This window comes from Amblyomma americanum, chromosome 1 (assembly GCF_052857255.1).
Source record: "Amblyomma americanum isolate KBUSLIRL-KWMA chromosome 1, ASM5285725v1, whole genome shotgun sequence".
In the NCBI taxonomy this organism is placed as follows: domain Eukaryota; kingdom Metazoa; phylum Arthropoda; class Arachnida; order Ixodida; family Ixodidae; genus Amblyomma; species Amblyomma americanum.
The window spans coordinates 144,304,040-144,331,490 of record NC_135497.1 but is presented as its reverse complement, the minus strand read 5'-3'; the positions used below and the strand labels follow the sequence as shown (position 1 = coordinate 144,331,490).

General features: G+C 45.5%; 1 protein-coding gene and 1 long non-coding RNA gene across 5 annotated transcripts; one reads left to right on the top strand and one right to left on the bottom strand.

Annotated features, from left to right (window-relative positions):
* Positions 1-1,357: 1,357 nt before the first annotated feature.
* Positions 1,358-8,101, bottom strand: LOC144113804 (uncharacterized). The gene is made up of 2 exons (XR_013310875.1): positions 7,583-8,101; positions 1,358-7,004 (listed from the first exon to the last, which is right to left on the bottom strand). It is a non-coding gene; the product is annotated as an uncharacterized LOC144113804 (long non-coding RNA).
* A 2,706-nt stretch (positions 8,102-10,807) lies between these two features.
* On the top strand, positions 10,808-24,753 carry LOC144113803 (uncharacterized). Of its 4 annotated transcripts, XM_077647137.1 has the most exons (5): positions 10,808-12,056; positions 15,268-15,365; positions 22,336-22,388; positions 23,461-23,526; positions 24,587-24,753. In XM_077647137.1, exons 1-5 carry the CDS (start codon positions 12,044-12,046, stop codon positions 24,594-24,596), a joined length of 240 nt encoding a protein of 79 aa, XP_077503263.1. In that variant the 5' UTR covers positions 10,808-12,043; the 3' UTR covers positions 24,597-24,753. The 4 variants fall into 4 exon arrangements, 2 of the variants coding, with proteins under 2 accessions (XP_077503263.1, XP_077503262.1); XR_013310873.1 differs by lacking the exons at positions 22,336-22,388; positions 23,461-23,526; positions 24,587-24,753 and adding exons at positions 16,993-17,191; positions 17,816-20,682; XM_077647136.1 differs by lacking the exon at positions 24,587-24,753 and having other exon boundaries at positions 23,461-24,575.
* Positions 24,754-27,451: the final 2,698 nt, after the last annotated feature.

The following is a 27,451-nucleotide window of genomic DNA, read 5'->3' as shown; positions in this document are numbered from 1 at the left end:
TTTGCCCATCACGTCCTCGCTGTTATATATATATCTATAGCTTTGAAGTGCATTTTGCGCATCCTGATGGGGGACACGTCTCCAGCGCGAACCCTGGCGCGGCACTTTTTGGGCCCTTCTTTGCACTTTTTGAATCCCTCGGCCCCTGTTAATCATGGACCTTAATCAGAGCAGCCTACCGCTTTCTATGCTACGTCAATGACCTTTTTCAGACACGTAAGCGCAGTAGCACCTGATGTCAACATCGTTGCAGACCGTGTGGTGGACATTACGGGCTCGCTGCTGTTGCCTGTTGTGCCGGCGCCTCGCCGCTCACCGATGCGCCGCGTTCAATTGGCGCGCGTATATAGCGTCCCAGACCCTCTACGCGACTTTGATTGGAAACTTGGCTGGGCGGTGCTGCCTACTTGTGATCGGTTAGAACGGTGGGGTGTTTTACGCGCCAGTACCTGTCCGAACCACCCGCTTCCGGAATCTAATCGCCACGCTACAGTCACCTGCGTGGTAGCGCGTCTTTTGGCGCGCGGTTCAAGCGGGATTCCGTGGGCGGGGCATTTCGATCCTTGTCTCCCGCGGCCGCTTCCGAAGCGGCCGTTTTGCTCGCCTGTTGATTGTTGCGGGTCTCTTTAGTTCATAGCGCAGTTGATGCACCGCGGTCGCTGGTGGCTTTCGACGCTGCGCTGTGTGGTCAATACTTGGCCGTCTTCGAAGGGAGCTTATCAGTTTCTTGTCGGAGGAACTCTTTTTATTGGGAGAGGAAGGGTTCCTCCGGCAGTGGTCGTGCCCATTCATTTCTGTTAACAACTATCGTCTTGTTCTGGTCTTTGGGCCAAACCGGTGCTAAGGTCTTTTTTTTCGTGTCAGATTATTGCTCTTTCACTTTTCTGTGAATAGGTTTACTATCCCGTTTTAAATCTCCCACAAGCAATTCCTGTTAGTTGCTCAAAGATGCTTATGGTACCTCTTTAATTGGCTCGCCTTACATGCTTAGAGTCATGTCTACTTGTGAATGTCATTGTATCCGGTAACCTTGGCATGTGTACATATGTAAATAAAATTTTTTCTAGTCAGGCTACGGAAGTAGACCGTAAAAAAAAAAATAGAGAGGTATATCACTACGCGCTCTTCTCTGGCTGTGTGCCCTAACGCGTCGCTTCGGAGAGTCATCGTCATTATTTGTTATCCCTTAAGGGCCCTGGGTTGGGCATTACATAGGGGGGGGGGGGATAACAAGTAGATTAATGACGTGGCCATATATTTACAAAGCGAAATAGAAAGCAGAGAGGCAAGGTAACGTTATACATTCTTATGAAACCATGGTTATTGAAAGGGCAATACGAAAAAAAAAAGACGAAAAGAACACCCATGCGATTGATTTCCGCATATGTTTACAATTCAATGCAATGGTTTATATGCACAATTGTTACAAAGACAGAGAAAAAATGTACAAGACAAAGCAGAAAAAAAGCCGTCGACAGGCAACTAGGGTTTTTCGGTTTTTTCGCAATCTTTTTTTCTCATTGCAGGTTGCATTTCGCGTGACTTGAATGAGAAATATCGTTTTCTTCGGAATCGCTCGAATATTGTGCCGTGTCTCGAAATGAACTGCATGCATCTGTTCATTTGATGCATACAGCGTTATTGTGAACTGTCCGAAATTCGTTCAGTGAGCTCGCACCACCTTTTGGTCAGCAGCGGCGGTTTTCTTCCCGATTCTGCAGCATTGTGACTATACTTTTTAGATGCAAGCGAGAGATTTGTGTTAAAAGGTGGCATTCATTTGTCGGGTTTAATTAGCACAGTGGTGAGTGCTCCCCCGTGGCCCAATTAACAAGTGGCCGTCTGCAACTTTCTATTTCGCCGCTGCCGAGGAACCCACTCCTTTGGCAAAGCGGAGTTTTGGGCCAGTTGGTGATTCATGATTTGCAGGTTGGCTTAGCGCGAGGCAAACGAGGACACGAGAGGGGCACAGGATGAGCGCTGACACAGGACGAGCGCTCACCCTGTGGCCTCTCTTGTCCCCGTTTGTCTCGCGCTAAGCCAACCTGCAAACCCACTCCTTTGTGGGCCTCTCGAGGTACCTAGCATATTATGAATTGTTCCGTGCAACCAGTTAGCCGCGGATCCAGTCCTCGCCAAAAGTGTCTGGGACGTCGTCGTTATTGACCTCTGTTGGAGTGCCACATATCCATAGCGGGGGATTCGACAGGGTGCCTCGTACAGTCAAATAATTACGAAACAATGGCTCATTTAAGGTAGTCGAGGTCTAAGTTTGTGCTTGAAGAAAAAGTGAATTTGAGTGAATTTTTGAAAAAAAAAACCCATTTGAGTCAATATGCAGCTCTCGTATCACTCAAATGGGTGAACTGCGTCTCTCATTCAGCTCATATGTGTGCCTTTTATATGGCTCATATGAAATTAAATGGATTACATTTCATCTTGTCTTTCACGCAGTGCACTTGAGCTCATAATTAAAGGACACAGGTGATCAAAATAGGTCCCTCTAATGTGGTGGGATGTTAAATCCCAAGTATAGTACCATTCCACGTTGTATCTGCTTAGCAACACATGTATGAACAAGCATATGGCATTCCAATACTGTGCAGTTTCAAAGCTACACCTCAGCTAAAGCACACACATTCGAAAAATAATTTAGAAAACCATCAGGACATGAAGTATAATTAATCCAAGGAGACCATCTAAAACAAAATAGATGAGGCCACTAAACATTGGTTCATGGGATAAATCACTCAAGAAACCTCCAATAATAAGGAAGTGACTATACAGATGCAAAAATTTCCGATACATATATCCTAAGCATGAGAGGTGTGTTGAATAATTTTCCTCCTTGTCTATAATGTGCTAATTACTGAAAGTGTAACATATTATTGTAAAAATAAAGCTTCAGATGTCTTTTTTCACAGGTGTAATTAAGTTTTTGATATAGTCTCCCACTCACACTGATGCCCTTAGTCATCGATACACTATTGTTTACATGCCCTCCGAGAAGAATGAGGCTGATTGCCCCAACTGGTCACTAAAGGTCTTCAAATGTTTCTTCAGGTATGGAACAGCCAGCAGCTACAGGGCACTAGGTCAGAACTATGGGTGGGTGAGGAAGAACATCCCGAAACTGCAGCTTATTCAACACAGCGGTTTTACCACCTAACTTGTTGTTATGCCAAGCGTTGTCACGTTAAATGATGGATTTTTTAAGTACAAACTTTAAGCAAAAGCTCTCGGTCCTTCAGCATCCTCAAGTTCAAGAATGCCCGCAATAACCATCTGCTTAATGTGACAATCATCACCAATAAATTCATCCACATGTGCCACGAGCTCAGGTGCGAGATGCAGACAGCGGGCACCCACTGCGCTCCTCGTCTTTCGCACTCAACACAGCTGGATCTTGCATGCACGTACAGTTTGTACCCACCTTCTGACTGGAAACATAACATACACATTACCACAAATAGGACTCAATTGACGGTGGATAGTGATAAGGAGAAGACCTTCTGCCATCCAAAATTTGGTTTTGAAAAACTGTTCGAACCGTGCACTGATGTATACCCACATTTTCCTTGTGACTACTTCAATATCAGTCGTGCCATGTGCAAAATGAAAACATCATGAAAAGTGGGAGCACCAAACTTTCTTTTCATTGTAACGTCTTTCCCTTTCATGAGTTAATAAGTGTGTTACAGACCAGGAGGTAAAAAATATACTGAACACCTCTCGTACAAACAGAATCCACAAATACCATCTGTTCAATGAAACAACCCTAAATACACAAAAACACTACATAATATATCATGGCACAAGAGTAAGAGTTTTGTACACAGACCACTTGAACAACACAGCAGCAAGTGACATACAATATTAGGTATATTTCTCCATATTTACTATACTCGAATACAACTCAAGAATGACGTGGCAGATGCCTTTCAAAGGACCAGGCGTCGTAATCGGCATGGAGGAGGAGGACTCAACCAGCAGTGTTCATGCGTGTTTTGATGATGACGATGAGATGTGAGCCCGTTAACAGGCCAATGTGATCCATTAAATGTCTGTGTATACAAGCCGAGCACATCGAGCACTGCCACAATGAGATTAGCAAAAATGAGAATGACAATGTCTCTGATGAGCTATTCCAGACGCCATGGTGGAGGGCTCCAGATTAATTTCAACCTTAGATGTGCTGACAACGGACAACAGAGAGGCGTGTTTTCCACTTCACCTCTATCGACATGCGACTGCCCTCGCCTGGATTTGACTCGGCTTCCTTGGGCATATACCACAATGGAGTGAATAAATGTATATCCAAACAACTGTGACCTGACAACTAAAGAACTGAATATGGACAGGTAATGACAAAAAGAAAAGTGGGCCATAAATGCCCTCTTCAGTGTGCGAACATGTCCACCCATCTGAAAACAAAACAAAAATAAAAAGACAGTGCCACCTGCTGAAGAAATAAACAGCCTAAACACTAGTACACCTTCATTCCCAGAAATGGAGCTACCTGTCACAAGGCAATGGGTATGGCAGGCATGCAGCAACCCAATTATATAGTGTGCGCCATCCTAATTGGCTCAGGTTGTCGTACCTTTCATGCAAACAACTTGCGAGATGAATTATAGAGAAGCATTTGCCACTGCATTCTTGAGTTGTATTCAACTATGGTTGGATGGTTTATGGGGTTTAACGTCCCAAAGCGACTCAGGCTATGAGAGACGCCGTAGTGAAGGGCTCCGGAAATTTCGACCACCTGGGGTTCTTTTACATGCACTGCCATCGCACAGCACACGGGCCTCTAGAATTTCGCCTCCATCGAAATTCGACCGCCGCGGACGGGATTGAACCCGCGTCTTTCGGGTCGGCAGTCGAGCGCCATAACCACTCAGCCACCGCGGTGGCTGTATCCAACTATAGTTTACACAACATACAAAAGAAACTATGTACTGCTTCTCAAAGGGACACTAAGGACATGTCAATGCAATTTCTGTTCTCAGTAAAAATATGTTGTACGGCCCTTTCTAGCCATTCTGTTACTTCTTCAGCAGCAAAATATATATTTATTGTTGGGAAAACTGGATTTAAAAATTAGTTTTTCTCGCTACTTCATTCAAATTCATATCTAGACTGAGAAATACTCTTGTCATCCCTGCTAGAAAGTGGATGGTGGGAAACCAGTCTTGGCACCACCACAATTTTCTTGAGAAAAGGCCTTGTGGTGGTGACACCTGTATTCCATTTTTTACCTTTACCAGCTTAATAAGTTTTTCAATGAAAGTAACCACTTCATCATTGGAATGCACAAATCTGTTGATACATAGCAACAGGAATTTGTCTTCAGAGTACATTTAAACATGCTACATAACACTGCACCTTTGATGTTCACACACTGGAAAAAAAAAGGTTAGTGATGAGCTGTCATGAACTGAATTGGTTGGTCATGTAAAACAGAGGTTGCAAAGACAGTTGACACCAAAAATGCCTTGATTAAGGATAAGAACAGTTTTAAGATACCTTTTAATGCAACACATATAGAATTTATCCCAGGTTAGTGAGGGTTGTTTACTGGCATTTCAGTCAGCTGTGGGTTACAACAAATACATTGACCTGTGTACAACAAAGGTTTCTATATTACAGTCCCATCAAAATGATATCAGTACGGCAGAATTATAGCCAGAACTGTGCAGCACAAAATGTGCAGAAGAGAGGAAGGTGCCCGTGCACACGCTACATATTGGCATGTTTTTTAACTTTATGCTAACATGACGATCACAGTTCAACATATTTGCTCAGTGCCTGCAAGAGTCAGAGGCATCAATCACGATAACGTGGAGAGCTAGATGAGTTGTTTCATTCTAAAAAGGAACAGCACAAAACAATGATGAACTTGTCTTTAAAGCAAAGTGCTATATTTTCTGTTGAGGGCATTTTTGGAGCTTCTCACCTTTCATTTGTATTTTGCATGCCACCGTTGTTACATGGGTATCGAAACTGTACATACAAAAAGCCAGTATCTGCCAGTGTCTCATGTATTGTGAACCAAGATTTTTCTTAGCTACAGAAAGAGGGCCTTCCAAACTGCATTGCAAAGCTTTCATAACAGGATTTTGGAGTATGTCAGCAACTACCTGTTTTTTTTTATGGACAGAAACAATGGGCAGCATGGGCTGCAACAGTTCAAAATGCTGTGGAGGGTATGCTGACAACTCTCCTGGGGATTAGTAATGTGTACAGAGTGGGCCTCGACAAGTTCACCCTGACTTCCGGCATTGCTAATGATCACAAAAGGGTAGCCATAACTACCAAAACTACTCAGTGCCACCAGAAGGCAGGGAACCACGAGCAGATGCCAAGACAATTTCCCGCCATCTCCCATCTCTCATTTATTTCTTCAGGCTTGCACAGTACCCCGGTAGCATCTCTGATTGAATGTTTCAGGGTGGCTGTTTGCATCTGCCAGCCTCTTTCATATCGGAGTGGCTTATCCGCTACCATGCTATCAACTACAAGTTCTAAGTAACTTGCTGTGATATGTAGTAAAAGTAGTTCAAAACATAGCTTAGGTACACAATGCTGCCAGCATGAGTGTTACTCTACAAGTGGAAGCATCAGATTTGTGCGGTCAATTATGTACTGAAGAGAAGCACAAAAGTTGGACCTGCGACATGCACTGTGCTGGGATATGGATGCCCTGAGGAGCACGAAGCATCACATGCTCATCACACAGCACCGGTGCTAAGTTAAGAATATTGCAGTGCTCAACCTTGCAGGCAGTTCGCAATGAAGAGAGGGGTCTATCCCTGGACACAGTGGGAAGGGATTACCCCCTTTCGTCTGCCACTCCCTGCTTGGTCACATCAGCAGGGTCATGAGAATCGGCCGACGCCACTGGCTGGAAGGGGGTCCTTTGACGGGGAAAAGCCGCCGTGTTCTTGAGTTGTACCCGAGTATAGCTGTTGTCCATAAATGCGTAATGTTTGTGCTCTCTCCATCTTCATAAGGGATAAATATGCTGGCATGTCAAAATCACTTCACCTTTGTCCATACTTTGCACTCCTGTACTTTTCCTGAATATGCGCCAATAAGCCTAGCTACAAGTACTGCTTAGAAAACGTGTTATGTTAGGTGCGCTTCTTGGAGGGGCAACAAAGCGGTGTTCAGCAGAAATTCTTTGTCCGTGAGAAGACAAAGCTGTTCCCTGAGGTTAATTATCACAAAAGAAAAACAGCCTCTTTCCTTAAAAATGCACACTTCTGGTTGTGTTCTGCACACTTTGCAAGCTCGCGTCTGACTATTTTTGCTGGCCTGGAGGGGAGGCATGCACACTTCGCAGTAAAAATGGCTTTGAACGAAGCTTGCACATTTCGGCGTTCACAACTTTCTGAAGAGGTAATCTGAGTGCGGCAGGCCCGACCGGTACCCGAACAAGGCATCAAGCGCTGCTCAAATCAGCCCGTTAGCAAAAACAAGGGCCATTAACAGAAAAACTGCCTCAGCCAATGTCGTCGACGAGCCAGGCAGTGTTTTTGGCGTCATAAGTACAGTACACATTGAGCAAGACGCACTGCACCGTTAAACTGTGCCACAGCACCACCGTGCGGTCCACCGGCACCGTCATCTTGGCCGTCGTCCGGGTCACCGCACTCATCACTGCTGCTGCTGCAGTCACCCTCGCTTGTGGCATCTATTTGCGGTTCCACGTAGTCCGTGTGCGACACAAACCACCGTGGGCCCCTCTGGTGTCATCTATGCTGTCGTACACGTGACAGCATTCATCGCTGCTGCCAGTTTCGTCTGTGGCGTCCGCCAACGGCACAGCCCCAAAGTGGGATTAAATGCTAGGCTCAGCGGAACTAGAGCTGCATGAAACGCGAGCGGAGCAAGTTGGGTTCCGGTTACCAGACGTCGAAGACGGCGTTTCAGCAGCCTCGCTCGACGTGAGTGACCGCTGCGCTGCTTTCGTTAGCCAAGTACACCTTGCGACGCTTTGGAATCGTAGGTTGGCTGCTCTAGCTCATGGCGACGTGATATAAACGACTTTTGGGCCACTGCTGACCCACTGACTGTAGAAGTCACGCCTTACACCATTTGCAAAGCTGCTGGATCAGCTGGATTGGCTGGATGTGTGACTGGATGGACGGATAAATAAGTGGATGGATGAACAAGGCCAAAGCCTTGAAATTGGACGGCGGCTCGCGCCACCTAGCCCGCGTCCACCGCAAGGCAGCGCTTACAGATGAACCGCTAGCAGATGACACACAATGCTTTTGTGACTGCCATTGTAACAAATGTAGCCCTCGCTGAGAGTTCTTTTTGAGGTCATTTCCTTGATTTGTTTCGCGAAAGCCTGTTATCAGTGACGCATCGAGGATCGTTCTTGTAACGATACAAAAATGCACAGTTGCAACAGTCCATATCTTTACTTAAAGTCGGAGGAACAAGAAACGGCGGTCGTTATCACATTCAGGTTATCCCTGTTGGCTAAAGCTATAAGGAAAACGGTTCAAGGTTTTGCCCGACAACAGAGCTACTATAAACGCCTTGAATGTCACCGCGAAGTTCGTGGCATCATGTTACAAAACCGGAAGCACATTCAGAAGCCTCTGGACGCATATTGCTTTCTGCACGTGAATACCATTCCCGCTTACTTCCCCAGACCGGTGAAAACAAGGATAGAGGTGATTGGAAGTCAGTCTTGCTGTTAATTTGCTGAATTTTTTGAAAGCACTGTAAACAAGCCACGCCGAAAGAAATGAAGGCAGACGTGAATTCAGTACATACTAGAGACGCAGCTTTCCGTGAAAATTCGTGGAGTTGCAGTGAGAGACGATTTCCGCAGGCTGCATCGAATTTGTGCATGCCGTTTTTCCTCGAAACTGAACACGTACGAGTCTGTTCCTTCGAGTCCAAGCATTATATTAAGATATCGCATATACCTCTCGTTCTCATGGTTGCTGCGCACGTCCAACGATGTCGTACTTCGCAATTTCTCAGTTACCCTGATTATTTATCTGTTTAGACTGAGAGGAGACTTTACTGAACCTCGTTCAGTGTGTTTTTCTTTCTTGAAGAAATGAAGGCTTTATTTGAGATATGTCAATAAAAGAAGTCCAAAAAGTTCCTAGTTCGACGAAATCTATATGTTCGGAAAAAACAATTCGATACACTGCGAATTGGCTTCAAAGATCTCTCCAGACCGAATGCTTCGTCGGATCGAACATCTCTCAGAACACCTTGGACGTTTAGACACCGGCTTTGCGACGAATATCAGATATACAATATGCGAGATACCTATTCCAGCGGGCCGATCACGTATCTATAGGGCCACCTACCCGAGTTCAGGTGGGCTATACTCAGGAACCCAGGAACGGGGGGGGGGGGGGGGGGGCAAAGGGTACGGTGCCCCCCCTTCCAACATTTTTCCAGATGAGGCAGCGCCCCCCCCCCAAGTCTCCAATTGCTTCTACTTGGATCATATTTCTGAAAATTGGAACACAATAGTTCCAGGACCCTTTTAATTCAAAGCGCAGTGGGGCTGAGCTGCTTGGCTTGCTTGTAAAGCACTTTGTATATGAGTAACCTAAACCAGTCATGTCCCTGCAGAATTCAATCGACTGTCGACCTGACCGTGTACATGATCATGATCAGCAGAATTTCAACAAACTATGCACATACTTTTTAATGGAATTGATCACTCGTGCGTACAGCTTCCTACCTATAAATCAAGCTCCTTATTTCAATTATTTTATATTGCCATGAATATTTGCACCATTTGTTCGTTCGCACTCACAACCGCCGGCACGCGGCTTTATCATTTTGTTTTGTAATGCGAGATGCGACCAGACTTATATCCATTGATCATTGACACGTGCAAATGATTCCACATTTTTCCAGATTCTTGCTGCTTTCGGTTCTTTATCTCAAAGGTTCCTTGCCAGCTTTAAATTCAGCACGACCAAGAACTGCATGACATTCAGTTCGATGACCGCCGAGCACGCTTAATTGCGCCTATTGTCGCCGCCGAGTAATTCAGTTCTTAGTGGGCGTGAGTCAGCCCGTTAAACAGTTAATTTTGGAAGCCTTTTCGTTCTCTTCCTGACAGCTGGAGTGTCGTCACCGCAACGTGACACTTTGCATCAAGCTTTGAACGTAGAAAAATATATATATAAAATTTATTATGTAAAAATTATTAAATAAATAAATAACAAAATAAGCTCGAACTCCTGCCCTCCCACTAAAAAAAAAAAAGTTCTGGAGTCCTTGGCTATACTAATTGTCTCGAGCACAGCCGAAACCTTCACCCGCTGCCATTATGACCCGGACACGACAGCGGTGTGCCAGAGAACACTGCGAAACTATACTTATAGAACTCAACGAAGCACCTCGATCGAGAGCGCGGTTGTGCTACCTAGAGTCACTAAATAAAGACTTTTAGTGACTCTAGTGCTACGCAGTTCCATGTTGATGATGGTGATGGCCTCTGGATGAATGGCACGTACCCACGATGGGGGATTAGCCAGGGTACATTGTTGATACAAACGCACACACGGGTAAGGAGTGGTGTAATTGGATAATTTTGTGAAGAATACGCAAATTTGGAAGTTGTAGCTCACTAGCAGTTTATTTTTGAGAACCTCTTCCTCCTCGTACCTTGCACTCTTCTATATTCTTAACATATATTCTTCCAGTGCATCAGTTTACCTATTCAGCAATTTATATCTTCCCCTCCCCCCCCACTGCTGGTCCTAAGTGGCTGATTTCAGTTAAGTGGCAATATAGTACTTATGATATATACCACACACCGAGCCATAAAATACTTATTTTGCAGCAATTACAGACTTTTCAAGCACTTGCTGCATTTATGGGCGTTATAAAAGAAGTGTTTATTTTATCGTAGATAACACCGAAGTTGCTGTTTACAGCGCAGAGAAAAGGGAAGGGCCCAGTGTTATGATCAAGTTCCAACAGGAGCTTTTATATTTCGAAACCGAAACTGAAAAAGTTTTAGCTTCGTGTGACGGCTAGGTCCAGACTATAGGTGCGTCCTGTTTGTCGTAAGCCACACAAAACTTGCTTAAAACACTAAGTAAAAAGCGCAACGCGTGCCGCTAGCTTCGAGCTTTGAAACCTAAACCGATGGTGATTTGTCACATAGCTACTACTTTGTGTAATACCGTGGCGATAAAAATTACCAGAACACTTCAGACATGTAGGTTACAGCGGTACCATAAAGCTCATACATGATAGAGCCCATAGATTTAGACTAATCAGCCACCCTATTCACACTCCATGGGCTGTCACAGGTGCAAGAGCGACTTGGTGGGATAGTTGGTTCTGCAGTTGGTTCTGCTTGTGTTGGACCAACGCTCTGTGGCACAGCTTGGCACGGCGCCGATAACTATTTCCCCTTCAATGTGGTATTTGTAACTTTTCAAATATTATAAGTATTTCATGGTTGTAGAGCTCCGCGTCGTCTGCTACTACATGCGGTCAACCAGCAGTCAGCTGGATGGCCGGATGAGCTGCACGAGGAGGCTGCGACATGAAGCGAGATAGAGATCATGGGTCGAAGACGGAAGTTCTGCCACAGGAAATAAGCAGCGGAAACTGATCGAATAAAGCGTATTTATTATTCAGGATTTTACCGAAGTGGTCATCATCATCATCGTATGCAGCGCCCTGTGCCGTCCGCGTCGCCAAGCCAATCCAAGTCTGTGGTCGTTTGCGTCCAACGTTGCGTCACCAGTCAGCACTGTGTCGGTTTGTGTTATTGTTGTTACAATACATTGTGGGTTTTGCAGCCACATGTGACACTTCCACTATGAGTTCGTCAGCTCCGCCGAGATATGCGTGCGTGAAATACTTCGACCGACGGCGCAAAAGCTATCGTACACATCTCCATGTCGTCCTTGTTTCCTTCGGGCTACAACACCTCTCATGATATCTCACCGACTGCCGTTAGCGACCTGGCGAAAAAAAAGACTACTGGCGCGGCGGAAAAGATGAGAAGGCATTCTATTCCACCCAAGTAATGGAGCTTGGAGGTGAGTTTTGCAGTTACTTCGCTTATAATAATAATTGGTTTTGGGGGAAAGGAAATGGCGCAGTATCTGTCTCGTATATCGTTGGACACCTGAACCAAGCCGTAAGGGAAGGAATAAGGGGGGGGGGGGGGAGTGAAAGAAGAAAGGAAAAAAAGAGGTGCCGTAGTGGAGAGCTCCGGAATAATTTCGACCACGTGTGCTGACATCGCACAGCACACGGGCGCCTTAGCGTTTTTCCTCTATAAAAACGCAGCCGCCGCGGTCGGGTTCGAACCCGGGTATGACCTGTTAAGGTTCAGATTTTTTTGTTAAGGGCCTGAACAACTTCGCTACGTGGTCAGATTTCAGAAGTGTGCCAAACGTGTGTGTACATTACTCACCGATTGAAATGGGACATTCGGAGCGCGTGGCTGGATGGATGGATGCATACGGCTGAACCCTTTAAATCGGCCGGTGGCTCAAGCCTCCTAGCCATGACTAATGAAATTTTACTGTTCTCTTGATTTTAGCCACCAATCAGATAACCTTCGCTTGGTTACTTCTACCCGCTTAAAATCCACTTTCCCTTCACTGACCTTAAACCCCAATGCCTTGGATAAATCAGCCCCGCTGCTTTCCACTGTAGGGTGAAGCCCTTTACAGAAAAGTATCAAGTGTTCAGCCGTTTCCTCCTCCTCTCCGCACGCAACGCACAACGTGTCTATCTCAAGGTACCTGACTCGATATATCTTAGTCCGCAAAACTCCTGTCCTGGCCTCAAACAACAAAGAGCTTCCCCTGCAATTATCATAGATATTTTCTTTGGCAATTTCATGCTTAAAAATCCTGTATGTTCCCAGTGCTGATTTCGTCAGCATCCCTGTTTTCCACAAAGCTCTCACTGTTTCTTTAACCTTTTTCTTAACTGATAACTGCTGATTTGCCCCCCTACTGCTGTCCAGATATTTGCTTGTCAATTTTCTAGTCCGCTTTCTCCATTTCATATCAACATTCCTTATATACAGGTATCTGAAAACTTTCCTTGCCCACTGCTTTTCCCCCATTTTTCTCAATCGCTCCTCAAGTGCTATCTTACTGCTAGCTTCTCTGCTCTCGAACGACGCCCATCCCATATCACCTTGTGCCCCCTGATTTGGTGTATTGCCATGTGCTCCCAAAGCTAGCCTCCCTACGCCACGTTTAATTTCTAACCTTGCTTGAACATCTAGTCGCATGCACTGGGCTGCGTTACCGAAAGTCAGGCTAGGAACCATCACCCCTTTCCAGATCCCTCTTACCGCTTCATACATATTGTAATTCCACAGTGCCCTATTTTTCATGACAGCTGCATTCCTACTACCTTTGTTCATTACATATTTTTCATGCTCTGTCAGATACTCAGGCCGTCGCTGCATGCTGCGCCGCCAGTGGATGCTCATGGAACCAAGGTGCTGCATTGTGGTATAGCGCGAGGGGGAGAACATGTACAAAGCAGAATTGCTCCTTCCGGTCGCCAATGAGCCGGCCTGTGGTTTACCACACTGCCTGTGTGGCGCTGCAAGGCTAGCGCGCCTTCGTGTGCCGACCGAAATGGTTCGGCGGTGCGCACTGCCCGTTTTGCGGAGTCGTCTGCTTGCTCATCTGCGCGGGCAGACGACGCTCTCGTTACACGTGTTTTGGCTATGCGGCACGCGTGCTGTGCAAGCAAGACACGGGATTCAGCTACGGGATTGCGCCGTACGTGCCTTAGTAGACATGATGAACACTTGCACAAAAGAAAAGAAAGTTTATTTCGTTTGTTTTGTAACCACTAAAAAAGAAAAGAAGCAGTCACAGGCCCGTCCTCGTGCAACATTTAAAGGAAGTCTTAATATTTTGTTGGTTCGCCCTTAGCAGCCAATACGGCGGCCATTCTGCTTGGGAAGCTTTCGTAGAGGCTATCGGCCAAGGAAGAACGCGCTACCTTCACCCATTCTTCTTGGAACAGCTGCCCACAGGTTGTCCGAAGAACACGCGTGGAGCGCCCGACGAGACAGGGCCTTCATTATTTCAGCCCATACATTCTCAATAATATTCATGTCCGCACCTTGCGGAGGCCAGTTCAACACCATCACACACCTGTCTTCCAGCAAGCGATTCACGGGTGCTGCGGTGTGAACTGGGCTCCGGTTGTGGTGGAAGTAAAACAAGCCGTCCTTAAATGGCCCATCCAGGGCGTACGGCATAAGGACGGTGTCGAGGAGGTCTAAGTATACTGGGGCATTAAAGCGGTGGTCCAGGCGTACAAGCGGACCCAAGCCGTCATTGGAAATACAGCCCCACACGGTGACACTACATCGACCGCTGCTTGCAACACGATGCTGATTGGGGGCGTCGAACCTGGGTGAATGAAGCGGGAAGAACACAATACATTATTTTACTTCACTGCGACTGATAACCGCGACGATAAGGGGTCCTGCTCTTGAATGTTGGCAGAATGCACTGCCTTTAGTGACCATTTCTACAAACTGCTTTTGTCCAACGCACGAAACAAGGTGCTGGTGAAATGTTTTCGCCATGCGTTCTCTCCTCGCAGTAGCGGAGTGCACGGTATATAAAACATAATTTTTGATGGAAACACATACCTAGCAGTGTGGTAAACCAGAGGCCGGGTCGTTGGCGACCGGAAGGGACAATTCTGCTTTGTACATGTTCTCCCCCTCGCGCTATACCACAATGCAGCACCTTGGTTTCATGAGCATCCACGGGCGGCGCTGCATGCAGCGACGGCCACGCGCTCCGAATGTCCTATTTCAATCCGTGAGTACTGTATAGTTTAGCCTAACGCTTTTAACAAAGCTTGGTGGCGTTTTACATAATGTTGATGCGTGTGCTTTTTTTACTGTTGCGAGCACTTGCAGAACACTTATAGTACCACTTCCTCTGGGCTTGCGATCCGAGCACACAGCAGCCCAGCGCTTGCTTCCCAAAGAAGGGAAAAACTGCGTGGTCGTGTTGTAGCAGGTCTCGAGGAAATGTCACTCTGAGCGAAGAAATATTTCGTGATTTTTTTCTTGAATTCATGTAATTGCATAAGGCAGGGAGAAACAGGCTGTTTTCAGATCTGCGAATTTTTCACATCATATGCTTTTTGGAAAGCAATGAACGCGACACACTAACAGATCCGTTTTCGTAGCTTGCCCTGTGTTTGCTGTCGCTTTCATTATTTTATCTCTCATTTTTTGTGTTCCAGTAACAAAAGCGGAGCTTATCCAGAGGATGTCGAAGAGAAAAATCACTGCGAAGGACTTTGAAGAGTCTGAGCCAGGAACAACAGTTGCACAGATACATGTATGTACTGAGCGAAGTTTTACTGCGGATACCTCTGCTAGTGCCACTCGCTAGCTTACCATTCGCAATATGTACATTACATAGCATCATGCTTCAGAGCCAGAGAGGTGTCTCTCCCTGTGTGTGTCTAAAATATTTATGGTTGCAGGAAGCAGCCAGGCTCCCTTCAGCAACAGAGAGCCTTGTAGCTGATCTTTGAATTGTAGTTGAATTGTAGTATAGACATATTGCTTAAATGCTACCATTGCGAAAGATTGTGTAGGACACTAGAGAACCGCATGAGGAATGGATGGAAGTGTGCTGTTTTTTGCTCTCTCCTGTATTCTGTGCTTGATGTCAGGTCAAAGTTTCATTTTTATTGTTGCCTCCTCGCGTTGTTGTCTAAAATATTTATGGTTTTGGGGTGCAGCCAGGCTGCCTTCGGCTGTAGAGAGCCTTGTAGCGAGCCCACCGATACGGCGTTGCGGGACAGCGCACTTCTCTCATTGCAGCGTGTTGTTCGTTGCTTCGGCTTGCAACTCAGTGGCCTGTTTTCTGAGTGCCAGGATGCTGGTTAAACATATGTATTGCTGGAAATTTATAAGCCCTGCTATTGTTCGGTTATGTGGCTTACCAAAGCGAATCGGGCCACGTGAGACGCGGCTAGAGCCTCTGATAATTATTATTCATGAGGGGTCTTTAACGTGCGTGCACATTGCACAGCCCTTGGGCATACTTGCATTTCATCATCCATTGAAATGCGATACCCACGCGCTGATCCGCAACCTCAGTTTCGGTGACTGCTGGCTTCGCTGTTTTATATTATTGGGGATCAGAGCTGATCCAGAAAAAGCGACCAGTGTGGCAGGCTATTACAACGCGCTACGAATAGGGTCCTGTGAGTGGTCGCTTGAGCTTCCAAATGCATTGTCGCACTGCCTGCTGAGTGCTGGAATGAATGGCATCCGTAAAACAAAAATTTCGTGATAAGTTTAACGTATTCTGATTTCTTTCAGGCTCATTACAACTCTTGATGATGTTTATCAGCTCTTTAATAAAATTTGATGTAGAGCGGTGCAGTCTGCGAGCACTTTCGCGCGAGACTTATTATGAGAGAACTGTGGCCAAGAAGAATGACATTGATTTCATCGATCTGCACAGAGATTAGCAGCTGCTGCAAAGTATCTCATCCGCCTCACACAGCACGCACATAAAATGAAGTTGTCCGCTATCCGCGTCACTTGCATAGTGCGGTAAAGCTCTGAGGAGGCCTTGCCGCACTGGCTCAATGCAGACCGCCCGACTGCAGTGTCGGGGCACACGAGATCGATCTCAGCTGCGGAGACCCCGTTTGAGTGGAAGTCTAACGCGAAGCAGCTGTTTGATGCGCAATGTCAGTGCAAGTTACTCCCCTCCCCATCGTCGTCATCGTTTGGGGCCATATTGGCGTCCCAAGAAACCCGATTCACTTTGGTAAGCTGCGTAACCGAACAATAGCAGGGCTTATAAATTTCCAGCAATACATCCTGGAAATCCTGTCCTGTCCTGCTGCCATCACTTCACGTTGAAAGTTCCAGGATATGCTGTTCTGACGCTGCATCAGCGCACGGAACCTAACGACCGTTACCTGCTTTTCTTGGACACCCAGGAATCAGCGGCTGTTGGGCCTTGCGTCACAAACACTGTGCATCATAATCTTCGTCAACTGGCTACGCCCCCTTTTAACAGCAGTTTGGCAGTGGCAGTGGGGAGCGACGGACGTGGGCTTTGACAAGTTCTTGTGCATTTTTCCAGGTTTGTGGCACTTTTCCACATTTTCCTTCACTGTGTATGCTCAAACCGCTGCTGCTGCCAAGCTCGCTAGTTTTTTGCTTGTTGCTGTCTTTTTTTTTTCTCTTACGAAGTGTACGTTACTCATTGTCGTGAGTGATTCAGAACTGGAAATTTGTTTGGCCTGCAATCGTGAGATTGAAGTTGCTGACGACGTCCTTAAGTGTAAGCAATGTATGCACTCCTATCACGCCGAAAATTGCTCTGGTTTAGCTTCGAAGGCCAGGAGTGGGAACTACCGCAAAAATTTTGTTTGTCTGACGTGCAAAACAGTTGCTTCCCGCAGTGGCGTGGCAAGTGCAATGGGCGTGTGCCAGGAGTTTAATGTAGCCGCCGCTTTCGCTGAACTGAGTCGTTAGCTCGACTCCCTTTTGCCACTTAAAGAACAGGTCGACAACATTGAACAGTCCATTCAAACCATGTCTGACCATTTTGACGACATTCTAAGCCGTCTTGACAACCAGGAGAAAGAAATCGGGCAGATCAAGAAAAGGCTTGAACATGTAGAGAACGTAAATTGTACCGAAGCTGTACCTCAGCTGCACGATGATATATAAATGAACTTGAGTTTCGCAGCAGAAAAACGAATTTGGAGATTCATGGCGTTCCGGTAACTGAGCAGGAAAATTTCCTACAAAAAGTAAATGATATAGCTAAACTCGTTGACTTGGCAAAGTGATGACTGTGATTGTGAAGTTTGTCATAGGCTCCCATCCAAACCAAGTAAAGTGCCCGCTATTCTAGTGAGGTTTGGAAGGCAAGCACTCAAAGACAAGTGGATGGCAAAGAGTGCCTTGCTCAGAGAGAAGGACAGCAATCTGTACATGTGCGATAACCTGACGCGCCGTACTAAGCTTCTGCTCTCAACAACCAAAGAATGGGCTAACAGCAATAGGTACCGCTTTGTCTGGTGCTTCAATGGCAAATTGCTCATCCGCAGAAAGGAAGGTGACTCCGCACAGGTAGTCACTGACGCACGTGACTTAGCTAGGTTTGTCATTAACTGATAACCACCTGTTCACTGCAATAACGCGCCACTAGCTCTGTCATGGCTACAAGCGCACGTTATCTTTTACCCAGAGCAATACGGAACACGCTGCTCCCACAGTGGTCATCTTCTTCTGTGCTGAAATGTTTCCATCTCAATGTGCGATTGTTAAACAACAAACCAGATGAGTTTCAAACTCTATTGCAAAGCTTCGGCTTCTCCTTTGATTTTGTTATGATTTCAGAATCGTGGCTTAATACAGATAACTTCCAGTTGCAGTCATTTTCAACGTTTTCCCTTAACTACGACCGTCGTCGTGGTGGAGGAGTCTGTAATCTTGTTAATAACCGAATTGAGTGTGAATTGGTGGAAGATCTGTCACATGTCTCCAGATGTGGAAGTTGTTTCTGTAATAACCAATAAATACTGTGTTTTCTGTGTTTTATAGACCACTGAATGGTGACATCTGTGTTTTTTTTTAGTATATAGAGCCCTTTTTTACATTTATATGTGAACATATTTACGAGTGAGTCATTAGCGGTGACTTTAACATAGACATGTTATCAAAGGTTGCAAACAGTGTCAATTTCGACATAATTCTGCGCAGCTTCGGCATGGCAATTACTATCAAAGACCCGACTCGCATAACCTCGAGCTTAGAAACTCTACTTGATTTATTTATCACCAATATCTATGCTTCTTCATTACTCTCCGGAGTAACTTGCAGTGATCTAAGCGACCACATGGGAATCTATCTATTATGTCACACTGTGAAACCCAAATTTAAAAAGCAGATTGTATCTTTATTCCAGGATATAACAGCAGCCTCCCTTGATGCTTTCCATGCGGAGATGTGCGTTGTACAATGGGACGACGTATATAACCAAAAGAACGTGAACGAATCATATCAAACCTTTGTAGAAAAATTTAACGCCATATATCACAAGCATTTTCCTCTTAAAAGCAAATGAAAGAAGAGGAAAGTGCAAAAGCCGTGGTTATCACCAGAGTTATTTGCGCGCATCAAAGAGAAGAATAAACTGCACAATTCTTTTGTTACATCCAAAAACATTTCCATTCTGAAAGAATTCAAGAAATACAGAGATAAGCTAAACAATGATATACGTAATGCAAGGAGACGTTACTATGAGAATTGCTTTCGTACGGTTGTTCGTCCTGATATACTTTGGAAAAAGCTGCGTTCTCTTGATGGCAAGTACATCAACACAGCAGTTGACAAGGTCACTATTGGCGGAAAGCACTATACAGGCAACAACTTAGCTGAAGCATTCAACACTCATTTCACGCAGTACGTTGAACCTGCCTCTGAATGGCATCATCGACTTATCACAAGATGTCCTGCTACCCTTTTTCTTGCACCTGTTGATGAAAGAGAAATAATAAATATATTTCACGAATTATCAAACTCCACCTCTTGTGATGTTAACAACGTACAGATTCGTCCTGTCAAAGATATCATTGAATCTGTCTCTGTCCCTCTAGCTTGTATGCTTAGGAACAGCAACATTTCCCACAGATATGCAGGTAGCAAAGGTGTCTGTCCTTTACAAAAAGGGTAACAAAAATGATTTCGGTAATTACAGGTCAATCAGTATTCTTCCCGTTTTTTCTAAGTGCCTGGAAAAAATTATTCTAATACGAATAGAAAAATTTCTGCAATCTCAGAACATAATTACTAGTTCACAGTACGGATTTAGACAGAATAAATCAACAGAACTCGCCCTTCTTCACCAGAAGGAATATATATTAGAACACTTGAAAGCAGAATGTTTGTATTGGGTATTTTTATCGACTTTACTAAAGCTTTTGACAGAATTAATCATAACTATCTCTTTGAAAAGCTAGAATTATATGGCATACGAGGACAAGCCTTACTTATGAAATCCTATTTATCATCTCGAAAACAATATGTTGAGATTAGTAACTTATCATCACAACGTTCAGTTCGTACCGGTGTCCCTCAAGGCAGTATCCTTGGTCCTGTGCTGTTTAATCTATATATTAATGTTATTGTTACTATTGACACTTTTGCCCGCTTTATAATTTATGCAGATGATACTACAATCGTTATACCTGGTGATACTTGCAATGATCTAAGCATGCATGCTAATCGCATTCTGGACAAACTAGCAGAATGGTCAGACATGAATTCCCTCTCAATAAACATGACAAAATCTAAAGCTGTAGTTTTCCGTCCGAAGAATAAGACTTGTAGCACAGAAATAGCTTTGTTTTACAAATCACAAATAATTGAAACTGTAAAATCATTTAAATCGTTAGGTGTTTATCTTCAAGAAAACATGCAATGAGATTACCATGTTAATTACGTCATGCTGAAGGCATCTAAGGTTGTAGGCTTTCTATCGTGTCACTGAAACATTTTACCTTAAAAAGTCAAACTTGCCTTATATAATTCTTTATTCTGCTCCCACCTAAATTGCAGTACATTAGTTTGGGCAACAACAACGCATTCGAATTTACAAAGGATATTGGTGCTTCAAAAAAAAAATCGTCATATAGTCTGTCTCACCCAGTAGACACACAACCCAGAATCTGATTACTACCCTCGACATCATTACAATACTAAACCTTTATGCTTATAGACTGTTGCGCCCATATAAAGTTGAGCAAGAACGACGTATCGACACCATTTCCTCTCTGGCCAGTTTGCGTCAGTCTGATTCGCCCTATCCACACCGCCATAAACAGCAGTGGGTTTTACCATTAACAAGAACCAACTATGGACGTCAAATGGTTAATTATCAGTTACCGCTCGCACTAAACAAGCTAATTGAGGTTAACATTAGCTTTCCCGCTATTACTCTCTCCTCTCTGCGAAATATGCTAGTTCATCTCAGTTACCAGTAATATATCAACCGTTTTGTATGATGGACCTTCTACTCTTATTTGTTGTTTGATGCTTAGCCACTTATTTCATTTCGTTCCTTATAATTCCTTGTATTTCTGTCGCATTAAGAACCAGCGCTAAAAAACACACACAGAGGACGAGTGTGTCTCTTCTCGTCCTCTGTGTGTGTTTTTTAGCGCTGGTTCTTAATGCGATGGATCACAACCAACTCGCCCAATCCTCAGTTTTCCTACAGTTGTATTTCTGTTTGAATGCGCACACAATGGTGTTTATTTTCTTGACTGTATACTATTGTATATTGAAGCTGACTCTTATGCTAAAAAAATTGTTTCCCGTCCCTGTCACTGCCGCCTCAACAGGAGGTGAAAACTCTGTCAAGCGGAATGCAGCTTTTTTTCTCCCCTCCTCCATCAAATTTTATTTGATCTGATGGAAATGAACTTATTATTATATTATTATTGTTATATATTTAACCGGCATCGCGGCACTGAGAAAACAGGCCACTGAGTTGCAAGCTGAAGCAAAGACAACACGCTGCAATGAGAGAAGTGCGCTTTCCCGAAACACTGTATCGGCACACAGTCTCGTGCGCTTCACTGCAATGCAAGCACAGTGCCTGTGCGCTTCTGCACTGTAACAGAAAAACACGAAGCACCGCCTCCGGGCTCCTGTGCACCTGTGCCGCTTAGTTTCGATGTGCGCCTGCGCCGGATGCACTCCGCAGAGCGCGGCCACGCTGAGCCGTGTTCGCACATATTCTGAACGACCCTATACACTGCTTCGTACCTGCCTTAAATACCTGCCTTAAATAGGCATATTCCTTTACCACTTCCCTTACCTCGCTACCAATTGTGAACTGCTGTTCCCTTGCTAGGCTCTTGAGAATAGGAGAATACCACAAGGTAATCCATGTATAATAATGCCTTATGCCTCATTAGGAAGCAAAAAACACACACCCAAAAGATAGTTGTCTGTACTCCTTTAAAGCTAGTTTGTGCATTACAGAATGTGACAGCCACCAGTCACCAGTGTTACCAATCAAAGCCTTTAACATCATCTCTTGATCTATTGATTGAAACAAAGTTTTTCTGTGTTTAAGTTAATGGTGTTTCATTATTTCTTTGCTTCTTATTTTGAAAAATTATTTCTTGGGACTGACCAGGCTCAAGAAGTGTAATGTGATAGTAAACTTAAAATGTTTGAAAATCCCTTGAAGTTGCCCTTTAATTTACCTTGTACATTAGTCTTTTGTAGCGAATGCAAACAGTTTTCATACCTTGCAGTCTTCCACTAGCATGGATCCTGCTGCACCACAGAACCCGGGTATCTTGCTGAGGTGAGCAGCCAGGTATGATGGTGTCGCATATTTAGAATGCAAGACAGACAATTGGGCTTTGATGCCCCATCGGCCAGTGCTGACGAAGGAGCAAAACACAGACGGAAGACGAGGCTGACAAAGTTCAGTTTGGTGCTCGGGAACGCTTGGCTACTGGGGTGCACCGTGCTAACAAAGATTGTGGCCGTCCACACTTCTTATTTGATTTGCGTCTTTACACTTGGCGGAGGGGCTGGGTGCGCCGTGCTAACATGAAGTGTCGACGGCCACAATCTTTGCTAGCATAGCGCACCTTGGTAGCCAAGCGTTCCTGAGCGCTAAACTGAACATTGTCAGCCTCGTCTTCCGTCTGTGTTTTGCTCCTTCTTCAGCACTGGCTGCTGGGGCATCAAAGCCCAATTGTCTGTCTTACAAGGATCATTTTATAAGCTTGAAATGCTATTAGCTCTCATCCTTGAGAAATGCAGGCAAACAATCTAGAAACTGGAAACATGGGGATGAGCATCACTGCACACCTCTTAGAAATGGGAAGTTCTTTTGTCAGAATGATATGAAGTAGAAAACAATTGCCTGCAGAGCAGCCTCAGGCACAATTTTATCCTGTGGCAGCTCGGAGCAGCTTTGCTTAGCGATGGTTTTGTGGTCGAAATCCAGTTTTTTTTGTGATCTAGTTGACGTTTCATTATTTTGCAGAATTATTTCTTGCAACTGAGACAAGGTTTAAGAAGTGTAATGTGATAGTAAACTCAGCTTGTTTAAAAATCCTCTGGAGGTGCCCATTAATGTACCATGTAGAGTCTTGGTCAAAAGTGTCAAGGCTACAGCATTCAGCTGCAGTGAAATGAATGTTCCTAGAATGATCCGTGTAGCAGGTCATTCAAAACAATAGTCAAGCAGGAAGCTTCTCTATCGCAAGAAGAAACCTTCTGCTAGCATTTCAAGGCCACTCGGTCCTTAATAGTGCCGTAATGGCTCTGTTATGCGGCCGAAGCGAAAAGCCTTTGGCCTTAAGACTTCACCAACACTGTACATTACTCTTGTTGCAAATGCGAACATTTTTCACACTTTCCAGGCTTCCACTAGCATGGGTCCTGCTGCACCACGGAACCCAGGTGTTCTTGCTGAGGTCAATGGCCAGGTACGATGGCTTCTCATATTTAGAACTAGTTTGTAAGCTTGAAATGCTTTTAGCTCTCGTTCTTGGTAACTGCAGGCGAACAATCTAGAAACTGTGGAAACGTGTAGGGGCTCATGAGGATCAGTGCACACCTCTCGGACTTACATTCACAGCGCAAAGACGAACACGGACACGAGGGGAGACACCACAAAGCACCGACTTCAACAGTGTTTATTGCTGCTGCGCAGCGAATACATATAGAGTACAGCGGGCATGTGCAGCAACGAAAAGGAAAGTCATGTAAGACCTGTAGCAGCGCCAAACCGCAAGGGAACACATCATCATAGGTACAAGAAAGAAAACATAAAGCTAAAACCAAAAAGGCAGGACGCAAACAAGAACAAAAAACATAATACTCTAGTTATAAATTCCTAAGACACGACGCTCCTTATCACTTAACAACATGGATCACTTGGCTACTCACTCCAAAGAAGAGCTACTCACTCCAAAGAAGAGCGTGATGTGTCATGTTTTATCATTAGTAGTGTGTGCAAGGAAAATTGCCATTTTCATAATGTTACATATTGCAGTCCTGAGGAATGGGGATTTTAGCAGTTTTAATGTGGCAAATAACTCTCTCCCGAACCTGTTATAGGGCTTTATACAAAGCATATGTGCAGCTGTTTTATTGCAGGTACACCTCGGGAGCGGAAATTGTCTGTGCAGATAGGTGGCGCTGGCTCCTTTCCCTGAGGTACAGACTGCTTCTTTTGCAAGGACGCCACAAAAGTTTTGTGGGGCTCCCCACAAAAGTGACGCTCCTTCCTGGTGATGCTCCTTCCCTGAAGATCCTTCGGGGAAGGAGCATCACCGGCTCATTATACCGGCAATTCCTTAAGGCTGGTGCCATGCAGATGCCTCGGATGAGCTCAAAAAAACTAGCAGCTGTGGGCAGTAAACCTCTTTTGTTTAGGTAGATTTCCTGACGGACATTCGTTTATTTAAATGTGCATGTCTTAAATATCTTTATTTTTGCAGCACCTGCATGTCTTCAATTTTTTCATGATTAATACTTTTGCAGATGCATTTGATGCATACATCATTGCTGCACGAGCTGCTGAGGAAGAGAAAATTTGGAGAGCAGTTGAATCGCTACCTGGCGGGCATGCTGAGGGACATCAAATAATCATTGCCTGCACTTGCCCCTGGCCCTGTAGTCAATGACTGTAGTCATATGAAAATGATAAAATAAAGGCAGCAAAAAAAAAATTATTTCATTGACTGCAGCCGGGTATTTACTGCTGGGATGCAGCATTTGCTGCGCTGAAGGGTTGCAAGTTCATTCAGGTAACTTACATATTCAGAGCTATTAACTGTACACAAGAGTACGAGTTGCAAGGCCATGATGAGGGCCCCGTGACCCCAGGTATGAGGGCCCCATGACGAGGCCCTCATACCTGTCCGAAGGTTACGAAGCGCTCGTATATACGATGGATAGGTAATCCAATAAATGCGTATATATGAGACATATAAGACATATATACCAGATTTTTAAATAGGGCTGGAAAGGAAATGGAGCAGTATCTCTCACACATCTCGGCGAACACCTGATCTGGGCTGTAAGGGAAGGGATAAAGGAGGGACTAAGAGAAGAAAGGAAGAGGTCTCGTAATGGAGTGCTCTGGAGTAAATTCCACCACCTGGGGATCTTTAACATGTATGCACTGACCTTGCACAGCACTTGGGCGTTAACTCGTGTTCGGGAAAGAGGCGACGCTGGGCCCAACACACCTGGCGACCCCAGCAACGCCAGCTTCAAGGAAGTGCCAAGTGACAACGTTTTATTTCTTTATTTTTTATGTTAGCAAGGCTAGTTGCTGGTGGAAGTCCGTTGCCGAAGCGTTGTTTTCTTTATTTTTTGATGCTGGGAACTCTATATGGTGACGGAACTGCGTTGCCGCACCGTTGTGCTGCCGCAACACCCTTCCAGACGGCTTCTGTTCGAATGTCGTTCAGTTCGCTAAGTACTGAGACACGATGCCGTAGCACTGGGCTACGAAAAATTGGTTGTGAGGAAAGGAAACAGAGAAGTAATTGTCTTACTTCTCGGTGGAACAACCTGCTTTCAATCCAGCGTCCGTTCGAAAATAGTAGCGCTGGTACCGCCGTAGCGTTCTGCTACAATGAGGTGGTGGTTACAACTTTATTTCCACCAAATGGAAGGGATTAGTTGGGGCTGGGGAGAGCCCACGGTGGCCGCCAGCCAGGGGCGACCTCTTGAGCTCGCGTGATGAGGGCCAGCTGCGTTGTTTTTCTTGAACTGACCAAAAGCTTGTCCATTCCTCCGCCGAGGGAGCTGGCAAGTGTCGTCGGAGCGGGTTTGCTAGTGCATCCCCATACAATATGGCCTTGAGTGGCGTGCGTCCCGTCACCGCAGTGGGGGCATGCAGGGTGATATTCACCGTTGGTGGTTAAACATAATCGGTAGAGGCTAAGAATGGCCTTTGTTAGTAGGCGTCTGAGTGCCGTGGCTTGCGCCCTGTCAAAGTCAGGGTGAGGGGTGGGATGCGTGCAACTTAGCCCGAGATAAAAGTTAGTGATCTCCGCGTTGAGCGAGGCGCCTCGGCGGGGGCGTCCGCTCCCGTTCCCCGGTTGGTTAAACCTACAGTAAGCCACATTCACCTGTGCGTTTGTTCGAATGCCTCGCAGTTGCTGCGACACTGTTCAGATCATCCCTACTGTACGATCATCTACACTCTACGCATGATCCCTAGCTTCGAATGCCACGCTGTCCCATTTTGGTTTTTCTTTTGATCGCAGGTGTGGTGGGTGTTTTGAGCTGTAAATTTGGGGGAGGGGGGGGGGGTTATCCCTTGCGGAAACTGTGTTGCTGTCGGCGCAATGTGTCATCACCGGAGTTGCAGACGAGGGAACATCCGCGAGTCCTTGAGCGAGAAAATGACACGTGGCCCTGGCAAACGGCGCCTCCGATGTTGTTCCTTCTGTGGCCGCGTTTCCAGTGTGCTATTCCGAACAGGCGCGGTGTCGGTAGAGATAGCGTAGGCTGTCAGAGGGAAGGCCAAGATAAAACACTTCTTGGTGGCTTGTCCGCCCTCTAAGCGTAGGGACGAAAGAGGAAGTGAAAAAAAAAACTCAGTGAGAAAGAGGCAGCGTAATAGAGGGCTACGCAGTAATTTCGGCCGCTTGGCGTTCTTTAAGAGCACGCATGTTGCACAGCACGCGGGCGTTTTCGCAATATAAAGGTCCCCTGAGGTGTCTGAAATAGAGCTGCTCGATTGAGCAGCGTAACAGTCCAAGGGCCGCCTATACAATAGATAGCAACTCTGCACTGCAGTGTTCCAAATGTCCTACGCTAGAGCTGCAGTTGGGCATGGATAGAGCAGGGGTGGAAAAGAGCATCTTTTGCTGAGACACCCGTCGTCGCTTCTGCGGACGCAGTTGATGCAACGCACTATTCTCCTTTCAGTAGTTCCCCTCAAAGCTCCTTGAACTGTGCTTTGTTTGCAACGCGGCAGTGGTTGGGCATAGCTGGAGCCCGTCGGCAGGCCCGTGCACTTTCCTCTATCGTCCTGTAATCGCAACAACATGGATGGCTTAGGGAATGTATAAATTCGGACATCGATGTCTGCGATAATCTTACAATGCCATCGAACGCGGAGATTGCCAGCGAGACGCGTATCAGATATTCCGACTGAGATAAGCCTAGGCTAAAGTCGCCGACTTTTTTTTTTTTTTTGTCGCCTCGCACATAAGGAGACGTCAAAGTTTGGCGGCTCCTCTTTACCGAGCGAGTGCCACGGTTGTGACCAGCGAACCGTGCTTCGAGACCTCCATCGAGAGCAATGGCCACCGCAACGACAGGACATTAACTGAGATTTGCGCCCGTGTGATGTTCGATGTCAGTGCAAGTTAAGATCCCCAGGTC